Source organism: Dermacentor albipictus, chromosome 10, assembly GCF_038994185.2.
Source record: "Dermacentor albipictus isolate Rhodes 1998 colony chromosome 10, USDA_Dalb.pri_finalv2, whole genome shotgun sequence".
Lineage (NCBI taxonomy): Eukaryota > Metazoa > Arthropoda > Arachnida > Ixodida > Ixodidae > Dermacentor > Dermacentor albipictus.
The window spans coordinates 75153937-75166223 of record NC_091830.1 but is presented as its reverse complement, the minus strand read 5'-3'; the positions used below and the strand labels follow the sequence as shown (position 1 = coordinate 75166223).

General features: G+C 46.4%; 1 protein-coding gene across 2 annotated transcripts in view; it reads left to right on the top strand.

Annotated features, from left to right (window-relative positions):
* LOC135898050 (uncharacterized) overlaps positions 1-6910 on the top strand; it is a 28243-nt gene extending 21333 nt beyond the window's left edge. The window contains exons 4-5 of one of the 2 annotated variants that reach the window (XM_065426805.2): positions 4883-5009; positions 6780-6910. In XM_065426805.2, the coding sequence (XP_065282877.1) occupies positions 4883-5009; positions 6780-6872 (220 nt within the window). In that variant the 3' untranslated portion in view covers positions 6873-6910. The remainder of the gene's footprint in view (positions 1-4882; positions 5010-6779) is intronic. The other variant, XM_065426810.2, reaches the window with a different exon arrangement.
* Positions 6911-12287: the final 5377 nt, after the last annotated feature.

The window sequence follows — 12287 nt, the reverse complement described above, 5'->3', positions numbered from 1 at the left end:
CGGAAGCTTCTCTGCCAGTAATCGTTGCCGGGAGGGACGCCAGCTGACCAAGAGGTGGTGTACGGCTGTTGAGTAGTCCTCGTAGGAGGTGTGGGCCTTGTTGAAGATCCGGATCGACCATTCCACGTTGTTGGGCGACGATTGCAAAACCTCGCTATGTGGCCCGCGACACCGCATTGGAAACACACCGGCAGATGCCTCAAATTGCGATGTTCTTCCAAGTAGTCGCGCATGCTGCTGTCGACTGCATAGACAGCAGGTGGGTGACATTCATCATGGCTAGGCATCGGCCACTGGGAGGCGTGCGTGTGGCGTGGGCGTTGGTCGTAGTCATGACCTTGATAGCTCATGGTCCCTCTCGTTTGTGGGGTAGACCTATACTCGATGGACGCTGAGTGAACCGTGGGTTGCCATGATGTCGAAACGGCCGTGTTTCTCATCTCGTGTGGTGAGTACGCGCCAGTGATGCCGGGTGTGCAACGGTACATCTCTTCCTGATGGAGCAACTCTTCGCGAACAATCTGCCGTATAGTGGATGGAAGGTCAACACACGAGCTCGGGTCTACACTTGCCACCGTCGTGACATTAGCCAGGCGACCAAACTTCGGTATTATCCGTCGCATCTTCAGCGTCTCAAAGGTCCTGCAGTGGCGAATGACGTCAGACACGGAATCCAAACTTTCCTTGCCGATCAAAAAATTGTAGACATCTTCGGCTATTCCTTTTAACAAATGTCCAACTTTGTCATCTTCAGACATTTGAAAGTTGACTATTTTACACAGTTTCAGCACTTCTTCAATATAAGTCGTACATGTCTCGCCGGGAATCTGAGCTCTTTGCGAAAGCGTCTGTTCAGCGCGTTTCTTTTTTGCGCTAGAGTCTCCAAAACACGCTCTGATCTCCTCGACGAAAAGCTCCCATGAAGTGAGCGTGTCTTCGTGATTCTCGTACCAGACGAGCGCTGTGTCGGTGAGGGAAAACACTACGTTGGACAATTGTGCGGTCGAGTTCCAACCGTTAGATCGGCTCACCCTTCGGTAGTTCGTGAGCCACTCGTCGACATCTTCTCCGGCTTTTCCTCCGAAAGTGAGTGGCACCCGGTAGTACTGCCACGGAACACCAGGTGTTGGCCTTGAAGCCGCGTCAGATCCTTCGGGAATCTGGCAGGCGTATTCAGGCATGGTAGGTGAGGGTGGCGGAAGTCCGGCAAGTCGACGGCTTCGGCGAAGTTGTAGCAGCGTAGGCTCCGTGGTTACGAAGTGTACCCCGCACCGTCCACCAATTTGTTACAAGCACGGGGAAAAGGGGTTTATTGAGGCGTGCGAGAGCAGGAACGGCAGGCTACGAAGAACAGGAATGGCCGCTGCACAGTCTTCGTTCTCCTCTTCCCTTCTCTTCTTGATTCCCGCGTCCCTTTGACGCGCTTGGACGTAACAATATATATATATATATATATATATATATATATATATATATATATATATATATATATATATATATATATATGTTTGTTATAATTTCATGACTCTAACAATATAGAGTTGTCTAAATAGCAACTCGGTTTGCATTATATTGCGACTGGCCCCAACAACCCCATATCGCTGTCATTCAAAGGGAAGCTTTCTATGCCTCTTTCGCCGACTTTTGCGCTGCAGCTGTGTTCTTGCACGTCGCGTCGGGGGTTGATTCAGAGCGTGCACATACACGACAGGAGCGTGGCAGAGAGGAAAGTCAACGCGAGAAACTCGTTTGGACCTTTCCATCGCGTGGCACGTGCACAATGCCCTCTGGAGCTCCCAGAGTGTCGCCACATTAGCCTCTTGACAGCTGTACTTATCCGTTACCCCTGTGAAAACCATCGCAGAAGCTGCAGCGCTGACTTTTCTACTAACGTGCACGTCCAGAGAGAAGCTAGATAGAATGGCAGAGATGAGGGAGAGAGGACGCAGAGAGTGGGTAAAACCGAAGGCAGTCGCGAGGCGAGTGCAGAACAGCCTTGCCACTCTCCTCTCCTCTCGGGGTTCCCGTACAGTGTGAGAGGGCGGGAGAGAAAAGAAAATGACGTGAGAGGGCATTGAAACAGCGGTTGCAGTACAGTACACTTCTGCTATTTGTGAAAAAATAAACGCCATACAAATTCAGTCAAGACAAATGACGCAGGGTGTGCGGACGCAAAGCCGCATCAAAACATCGTATTTGGTTTAGCGACACTACGGATGTGGTCGCACGTCAAATCAGCACTTCTGTGCCCGTCGCGGCAGCTTGACAGCTGTGGCATTGCTCGAGCTCGCCGGTTCAATCCCGACCATGGCAAACTCATTTCGATGGGAACGAAATACAAAAACGCTAGTGCACTTAGGCCTAGGAGCACGTTGAGGAACACAAGTGTGTAAAAATTAATACGGAGCCCGCCGCTATGGCGTATCCCATCAACCAACCCATCATATTCGTTCTCAGCGATTTTCTCTCCTCGAATATTCTGTCATTGTCACCTGAAAAACGTAATTTTGTGTCTACTTTTTCCCCTGTGCAATGCAATTGTTTAGAGTAGTTGGCCTCTCGCCTGCCTGCGTGTGTTGCTGTTCTCTGCCGCTCTATCTCCTTTAGGGCGTAAATACAGTAGAGGAGGATATCATGGTGTAGTTTATAACTAGACCCGAGAAAACCCTCATTTATTAAAAATTTTCGACAAACCAGTTGCGGTTTCGTTTCCCAAGAAGGCATATGTGTCGTGACGTGATAAACCAGTTAGTCGGATGGGTAGGACAACAGCGAAGCAGTAGGCTCGCTCGGATGCCTGCTGTGATGCTACCAATTGCACACCCCAAGGTAGCAGCATGCCAGACCACCTAGCGAGAGTGGAGAGAGTGCAAAAAATTTGGAGGACGCTTAGGCTTGGCCTTTAAGAGTGGAACGCGATAGCATTCAAAGATCCCTGACTCACGCTTCCAGGCAACTGCAGGTCTATGCAACGGCATTGTTTACTGGGAAACGCTGGCGGCGAACGCTATGCACGAAGGCGGGCTTTCTGGTAAAAACGCGACCTCTTGCGTGGGCCGCGATGGGGCGGAGGCGAGCGCCATCTGGAAGTGTTTTAAGGAAGCGGGCTCGCCGCTACGACACCTCCAAGATATTCTGTAGTGGCGACAACTTGATTTGGGCAAGTTGGTTCATCATGTCCTCTTCTACGGGCTGCTTCAAGTTTAAACCAAGATATTCGCGCGCCGGCGCCGTGGCCGGTCTATGTTTGGTAGAAACGCTGGAAAAGGGATTTGTTTGAGTGTTCGCGTAAGAGAATTATGTTTTTTCGTATATTCAAATTACAATCCGACGCTATCATTTCTGTAGGTTGTGTGTAAGTCGCACTTAACGATTTTCATACGTATTTTAGCTTGAGAAATTCAATTGGTTCAGTAACGCTCTTGCGGCACATGGGGACCTGGTTATCGATGGTATGAAATTATTTTTGCCGAAACGACGTCCGACGCGTGTCGCGACGTCAGATTTTCTGTGACACGGGGCCCTTAACACTATCGCGTTTAAACGTCGTGATGTCCTGGTCGCACGCGACCGCCCCCTGGGTAGTGACGTCGCGACACAAACACGCAAAAATGGGAAGCGAAACCAAAACTGGTTCACAGAAAAGACATATATGTTAAAATTAGGGTGCTATGAGGCTTTCTAGTACTCCTTTAGGAGAACTTTATAACGCAAAAAAGGAAGTGTAAACAAAGTGTCGACGCTAAAGAAGACAAGCTCGGCGAACATGGTGGTTCAAATGATTCGCTGAATGAATGTTGATTATATCCTACGATTACGTATGTATCTTTTTCGCGTTCATTAATAATTTTGTGTCTTATTCGCATCATATATCACGTACAATTACGTCGGCGTTGTGTTATAATTAGCATCGATAATTGGCTGACCCATTCTTTCTTCAGCCTTTGAGACTGGAATGGATCCATCGCTTCAGCTTTCTTGTTGCTCTTTCACGCTATAGACCTATTACGGACCTATTAAACCTGAGCGTTTACAACTTCGTCCGAACAGACACCCTAGATTCGGGCGACGCAGTGTCGCTACCTGTGACTTTCCGCTCTCCCGTCTTTTACGACCCAACGGTATTTAACCCCGAACATTAAGGTCACTGGAACATTTACCAAAATCAGGCATTTCCCACCATCTCGTGGAGTGCGCGAAAGTTAGACTGCACCACGATGGAAGAATACTTTCTTCCACCGTGGACTGCACTTCGCGGCATCACGGCAGAGGTTGACAGCGATACAGGCACTAACATCCCCACGCCGCCATTTACTGCTAATTATACAACTTTTTATTATATTCTTGGTTGCTGACTTTTGCTACGTGTTATCGGCGTGAAGATAAGTCACACACGACATCTACAAATCACCTATCCGATCATTTTTACTGGAAGTAGTTACAAGAAAGCCATGCCAGACTGACCAAACCCGTCTGAAGTCGGCTAAAAAGACATTGTCCTGAAAAGATCAGTCTAAAATGTAATGTCGTGCACCCCTTTAGGAGAAACAATAGTGAAAGCGGGATCAACAAAAACGTGTGGCCGAAGCGGGTGCCAAAGCGCCAGAGATGGTGCTAATTGAAAGAAAAATAGACGCAGCAAAGGAAATCCGGATTTCTGAATGCATGAGTCGTCAACTGTTCATTGTCCAGGCTCGCGAAGTTTACAGATATGTCGGCGGTCATTCGTCCACCGTGCGCTGTTTCTAGTCTTCCAAAAATGTACCGACTAGTCCATATATCGATTATTCTTCGGTATCTGCGCGTGCGATTCCTCGCGAGGATGGGTACTTTCTCTGTGAACATGTTTTCTATTTCTTCGCAAACGCTGTGGCGCGTACAGGGCTTTTCTGGGTCGGTCGGACCACGAGGAAAGCATCGCATTTGCGTCATCACCGGTGACGCCCGAGCCTGAGCCAAGGGTCCTGGCGGAGAGGCCGCCTGCCTACACCGATGTTCTACGAGCGCAGGTGCTCTGTTTGTTTGTTTGTTTCTTTGTTTCTTTGTTTCTTTTTTGCTTTCACTCACTGTAGCCACTGCTACGTGGGTTGCTCTGCGCTGGTTCCTTGGAATAATCGCCTTACTGTTATGGCAATCGAGAGTCCTCTTTGCTTTTGGTGCTCTTTTCAATGAAAATAATGAAAACAGGTTTAGGTACCTTACAATATCTATGAATACTCCTTTCCGCTTAATAGCGGGTAAACAATGGCATATTGTTGCAAGCAATGCTCAGTAATAATACAAGTGATTCTATTCGAAAAAGTGATTATATAAAAATGCTCGCGTATAATACGCTCGCGAGGTCCCACCTAGAATACTCGAGTACAGCTTTGTATCCGTACTTAAAAAAAAAACATTTGCAACCCTGCAATGATTCACTGGAAAGCAGTTCGTTTTATCTTTAACTCCTATACTCGCAAGGATTAACCGACTCATCTCATAAGTAACAATAACATTTGTGTTTAGATAAGAAGACAGCCGTCGCTATACTGAAATTTTAGTTTTTTATTGCTCTCTAATCATTTTATATTAGTCCCGACTCATACTTACGCCCTTATCTATCACGACAAATGCGGCACGCTCATATTCTTCAGCTATCCCAATATTTTGTTCCCACTGCGCTTTTTCAGCATTCCTATTTCCCTCGCACTTTAACACAATGGAAGGCGCTGGCTGAAAAGTCTGCTAAGGATTGATGATAAGAAAGCCTTTGCAAGTGTCTTGTCAAGCTATTTTCCTTTACATTAATGTTTTATTTAAACGTCTTGCCAAAGTTGTGTTTTCTGTAGGGCTATCACTTTTTTTTTCACATGTCAGAATCTTGTTTTGCACTATGTTCTTTTGTGTCTCGTTGTACGTTCGCTTGTTTGTTTCTAGCACTCCAGGACATCTTACATAAATATAAATAAAAAAAGTCATAAGCCATTCCACTCCGTGAAGGTTAATGACCATCGAAGCTGTTTAGCTCACGACACAGAGGTGACAGAATTTTGAACAAAGGTACGAACACGTTTACTGTCCTGATCGGTGATCATCGTGAGGATACGTACGTACGGCTTCTTGTATGACCTCTGTAATTATTATATTAATTCAATCATATTCGCGTATAGTATGGACTCCCGAGGAGCAGTGCGCCTACGAAGAGCGACGGCAGAAACAAAGACGAGAATACACTCGCCGCCCCGGGGAACCGGAGGAAATTAGACACGCGTGACAATTCGACGGCACCGCCCCACGGGAGAGCGGAAGAAAAGGAAACTAGATACGCAAGCGCTTGGAACGCTGACAAAGTGAGGGCGGTGCAAACATAGGCATGGCAGACGCGAGTCGGCTTCTTGGGTTTAAATCCGATGGTTCTCACCGCTTCGTTCGCGTTGAAGTGAGATGCAGCACGAACGGCAATTCGCTGCTGCTGCTGCTGCGACGCTTACTCACGCGAGCGTTTTCACAGCGAGTGTGCGCAGCCAATCGAGTGTGCTGTCTTCAAGTTTGCCTCTGCGCGCTGACACCAGGCTTCTAAATTCAGTTAGTAAGCGAATGCTTACAAGTTCGTATGGCCGATAAAACTACTATCCTTACTTCGTATAACTGTCCAGTGATTTGCTTTCGCAATCGATGCTTCGCCTTTCGGGCGAAGCTGAATTTCTTGTTTTTTTTGCGCTACATCATTCATGCATGTATGAAGTAACGACTTCATGATTATAATGCTACAAATTTGTTATGTTGATTGCTCGTTCCAGCAGGAGGAGCTGCCTTCTTATGTGGAAGCCATGAGACGCCCTCTGAACACCCTGCCACGGACAAACCCCGCTTACGTCGTCGACATCACCTAACTGCAATCTGTAATAAATTTCCACGTCGTAATATATCAGTGTGCGTTTAAACTCCCGGACCTTGCTACGAAGTGGGTCAGGTGCTTCTCTTGTATCACGTGGGAAGAAGGGCGACGCCATCCCAGCCATAATATAGCCCTGCTTCTTGACCTGCGTCAGTCGAAACGGGCTTGAGAAAGCACGTTGGTTTTGTTGTCACGTGGGTAAGACGGCGCACAGGTAGGGAGGCATAGATTGAGAACACGGTGCGAATAGAAGACCACGCAACGCTCAGAGATGGCGGGGCGCGTCAGTGACACCAACGGTCAGTCTGGTGTTGCGCGCTATACCGCGCGCCGCCCGACCTCAGAGACCATTCCTTCGCTTTCATTGCAATACATGCATTCTCCTGCACCCGCTCTCGACTATTACGCTCACACTCGAAAAGTCACCACAAGAATAAGAATAAAGGTGTTGGACTCATTAGGAGGCAACTGTTAGGCGAAGTTATGCACGAAATTTGCAGACAGTTACCGAAGTTACGGCTGGTCTACATGGAGCGATTTTCAGGCGAAAAAGCGGCGGCCAGTCGCCTGGCGGAGTCCGCCAGGAGGCCTGTGGCCGAAACGTAGCTGTTCGCCGCCTTCAAGCCCGGCTTGTTGTCAGCCGGGGACCTAGGAATGTTCGATTAATTTTTGTTCGATTAATGATTAATCCTCCATTGTTTTAGCCTTTAATCGCTTTCGATGCAGGGCTTTTCATCGGTTAATTGATTAATCATAATTTGTGCCGGGCACCTTAAGAAGAATGAAGCACAGTCATCTACTTGTGTAGGAACTGATTTTAATGTTTGAGATGTAGAACCAAGTTGGAAATACAAGTGTATAAACTTTGATAAAGGATAATCTTTAATGTGTTAAAGACTAAATACAGTTGGCACTAGTGGCCTTTGAGAAAAATAAACAATATATGTTATGAAATGTCAATTAGAGCAGAATTAAATAAGATACATGGCACTAGTGAATCCCTACTGTACAGTTAAACAGGAAATAAGAAAAGTGGTAAACGTGAAAGGTGAAGTACAAGAAATATATGCGAGAAATTCCACTATGCAAAGAGGAAAAGAAAATTACTGGTTTAAGATTTCAAGCCACATGCTCTTTTCTACAGAGCGAAGGAATGTCAATTGGCGGGTATGTTTGGGTGAAACCGACCACTTCCTGGGATGCCCGCACAACCAGCATGCGAGAACAGACGCTCGCAAGCTCTAAATTAGCTGGAAGGGACATGAACTTCATCGCTATGTCAAATACATGCTCTAACCAGGCCCGAATGCTGTTTCACGTCTTTAGTTGAGTAGGAGTGAAACGCCAAGTGACTGGGTTCCTATATCATGCCACGAATTCCGAGGACATTTCAAGCCTCTGGCTTTGGCCGGCTAGGTATGGCATGGTATGGTAAAACTTTATTGAAGTCATGCAGACCATGAGTCCTCACGAAGCGGGCCGCTTACACGTGGGAACCGGAAGGCCGAGCCTCTCGGCCGCATAGTGGGCCTGCTGGAGAGCATAGAGTTGGTCAGCCAGAAGAGGGCTGCGGAGAACCGCCCCCCATCTGGCCGAGCTGTTATCGATGATAGAGCGTGACCGACCGGGCACACCGCCAGAGCGCGTGTTCTAACGTGGCTATTTCTCCACAATCGCGGCAAGTACCATTGGTGTAAGTATCCGGATAAATTTTACGTAAGAGCGACGGATTGGGATACGTATTCGTTTGTAGTAGACGGAGCGTTAATGCTTGAGCTCTATTGAACAACGGATGAGAAACAAAGTATTTTCTACGGCTGAGGTAGTAGTGCTTAGTAATGTCGCTGTATACGCGGCGTGTGGGAAAAGAGAGAAGCGCTCAGCATGGCATCACTCGGGACTCGCAAAAACAGTCGACAGTCGCTCTAACCACAGCCGCACAGTCACTGCTCGTGCTCCGCCATTCTATAGTGCGATTTCAAGATTTTCACGCCGCTCCTGTCAAACACTAGAAAACGAATAATCGCACATGTCTATTTGATTAAGTCGATTAAATGAAAACCGGACAGCGATTACGATGAATCGTTTTGCGGGATACCTTGTATCGGTTAATCATTCATCGATATCACCAACTCCACGGCGGCCAACCACCCACCGGAAGCGGCGAACGTAGGCGGGTAGCGCAGACCAATCAGGGCTCGACAGCATCCGACTTCCGGCCGCCAAAACTTGACACGCCTAGCCGTAAATTAGTATGACCAGGAAAGCTGCGCGCGTCGCGTGTGATAACAGATTAATAACAGCCGTTCTGATGTTTCTACAATTTTTTAGTCCTTGCAGTACACGTTGTTTAGTCACACAGAACATCGCCGCCGCTACACCCGCTCACGATTACTACTGCACAGTGTGAACAACTCGAGCGAATTCTCCGCCTTCTGTGGTGTAGGTTCTGATGAAAAAAATTTTAAAATTAACAAATTAACACGAAACCTAAATAATACGAAGTTGGAAAGCATATTTGGCGCCAGCAAACAAGGACAGAAGGGAGACGACACCATATTGCGCTAACTTTAACAACTTGGTTTTCAGGAAATACGCCTATTTAACCCATGCACAGTGGCGCCACCTCATCCAAATTTCAACCATCCAAAAAAAAAAAACCGTTTCCTTATCTAACAACGAATTCGTCCCGGACCAGGACGAATTTTTCTTCAACTCTGAGGCTTTTCTTTCGAGGAACCCGTACGGGTTTCCTATGTAGCAATTGCTGCGAACGGGTGGATGTCTGATTTTCCCTTTATCAAGTCAACCGAAGGGGCACTAACACACGTATCATTATTCCGACAAAGATAGCCTGAGACTCAATGATCTCTCGCACATCTTTATCTTTGTGCTTCGCAAGAACCCGCAGGACCTGTACACCAGCGCACAGCCGCATTCCTGACAGTGAGTTGACGGATGACCATATTGCTTATTTCTCACGTGTAGACTATGTTCTCATAACCGGTCATTACGACACCTTCCGGTCTGTCCGATGAATTTTTTCGCACAGCACAGCGGAAGCTCATAAACAACAGCTTCTACGCAACCCACGATACGGGTCCGTTAACCGACATATTTTCGCGAGTTTTTCTGGCGCTGTGAAGACCACTTTTGTGTCCACCGGGCTAGCCATTTTCTTAAACTATGTGCCACTCTGTGCAGATAAGGCACTACCGCTACCTTCCCTCTTCGTTCCGTCGTTTGATCTGCCACTCGAATTGTTCTGTCTGACCCGCATCTTTTTCGCAGCCCCTCTACGACCGAAACCTGCACTGACTCCGGAAACCCTGCTGCTGACAACCTTCCCGAATGATCTATAAGATTCGTATGGATATCATGGTGGCAAGATTTCTTTAATGCATCTCCAAAGCGCAAGTCTTGACAAGCTTCGAGTGGGCGGACCGATACGGCAACATGGCCTTATTAGCCCTAGGTTTATACTCCCAATACGTGTGCCTTTCCATGAACTGGAGCTGAGTATCTAAGGAACGCAGCACGTTATGAGTCGTCTCTTCAAGTGTGAGAGTAAGTGGGCTAAGGTCTGAAGAAAAAACTTCGTAAAGCTTGCCTACAGTAGAACATGCGTCTGCCTCGAAAAGGACTAGATAGTCATCAACTTACCTGACAACTTTACCGACCCTGTGGTCCAACAAGGTGCGCGATAGGTTTTTGTTATGGTGGGTGAGAAAAATGTCGCAAAACATGAACCGATGCAGACACCCAGCTTTTGAGAGAATATTTCGTCATTCCATGCTGCATACGTCGAGTGAAGCTAGCAACTAAGCATATCTAAAAAGCCCTGAACGGATAAACCAGCTGAATTTTGAAATGCAACCACGCCATACTCGCTACTTCTACGCGTGCTATTAGTTTCTTTTGAGGCAAGGAGCAGTACAAGTCCATTATGTCAAAGGAGCAAGCTGATAAGCTTTTGTCAGAATTTTCTTTCAGCAAATCCAAAATTTCTGCAGAGCTTTTAACCAAAAATGGGTCGTCCAAATTAAAAATTCGGAGTTCTTTTTGCAAGAAAAGAGGAAACTTTTTTTCCATGACCCGGTTTCTGAAACTATTACCCTTAATGGGCACTCGGGTTTGTACGTCTTCGCACTAAACATGACTCGAAGCAAGCAGCCTTCGCGCTGTCAATTTCACGAACCAATTGACTAAAGTCTGCTTCTTGCAAAGACGCTTTGTTTCTAGCGTGATCTTTCGAAAAGGTACATTACGACACTGGTCGAGCACAGTGGCAATCGCAAAGCAGGCTTTCTTATTAGAATCGCCTTGCTTGAGGGTTACAAAGCCACCTTCTTTGTCTACTGGCAAAACACACAGTTGGTTCCGCCTCAAGAACGAATATTGCGTGAATAAACAGGGACACTAAACAAACATATAAGTATGCTCACGGATCCTTGGAAAATGCAATTTACGGTTTTATGTATTCAAACAAGGCAAAGAACTTGTAAGGAGATGAACACTTCAAGTGAATAACAGAGGTGAGCAAAGGAAGCCTCACCCTGCATCGCACGTTTCAACAAGCAAACATATTTGTTAGGGCCGTGAGCAAGGCAAGTTCCCACGCTGAGGCGCCCCTTGCTCGTCCGCTGTTGATTGGCTGAATGTTAAGCCAAATATACTCAGAGCATATTTCAAAAACTCCTTGGGAAAACATTGTGCTCAGGTTAGTCATCTGCTGTTTGAAGATAAACCAAAATCGTTTTTAGCGATTTGTCTGTTTGAGAAGTGTGGAGCAGGCCGATTGTGCGAACATACCTTTTCTAGCCATCTCTTATGGTGCAGGGCTAGCCTACTTATTGACTTCACGCAAACTGTACATGAACCATTTGTAATTAACAAATGTAAAATAATGCGCCTGTTCATATCTAATTTCAGTAATATCATTTGCGGTGTTAACAACATTCCCTTAGATTTCGTCATATCATATTGATATCTTGCTGTACGCATTACAGATAACTAAAATTGGACCATTAATATAAAGGACGTCATTTATGACGCCAATCATATGCTCAGGAACTTACGGTGCGACTTTTCTGAAGCCCCGTCTTCATTAAAAGTACAGCCTTACACGAGTCCAATACGCTCAAAACTTGAACATGTATCGGCAATATGCGACCCCAGAGGCGTTTATCTTAACTTGAACTAATAAAAAATAACTCTACTCTCTTCATTCTTTCTAGTTATAACCGTACTGCGAGTATAACCTCAGTTAAAACTAGCCTAGCACTTATTCTACTACCTCCGCAATGTCGCCCGTCTTTCGCTATTTATTTATTTATTTATTTATTTATTTATTTATTTATTTCGGATACTTTCCTGACCCGAAGGCATTACAGAAAGGAGTGGTAAGTGA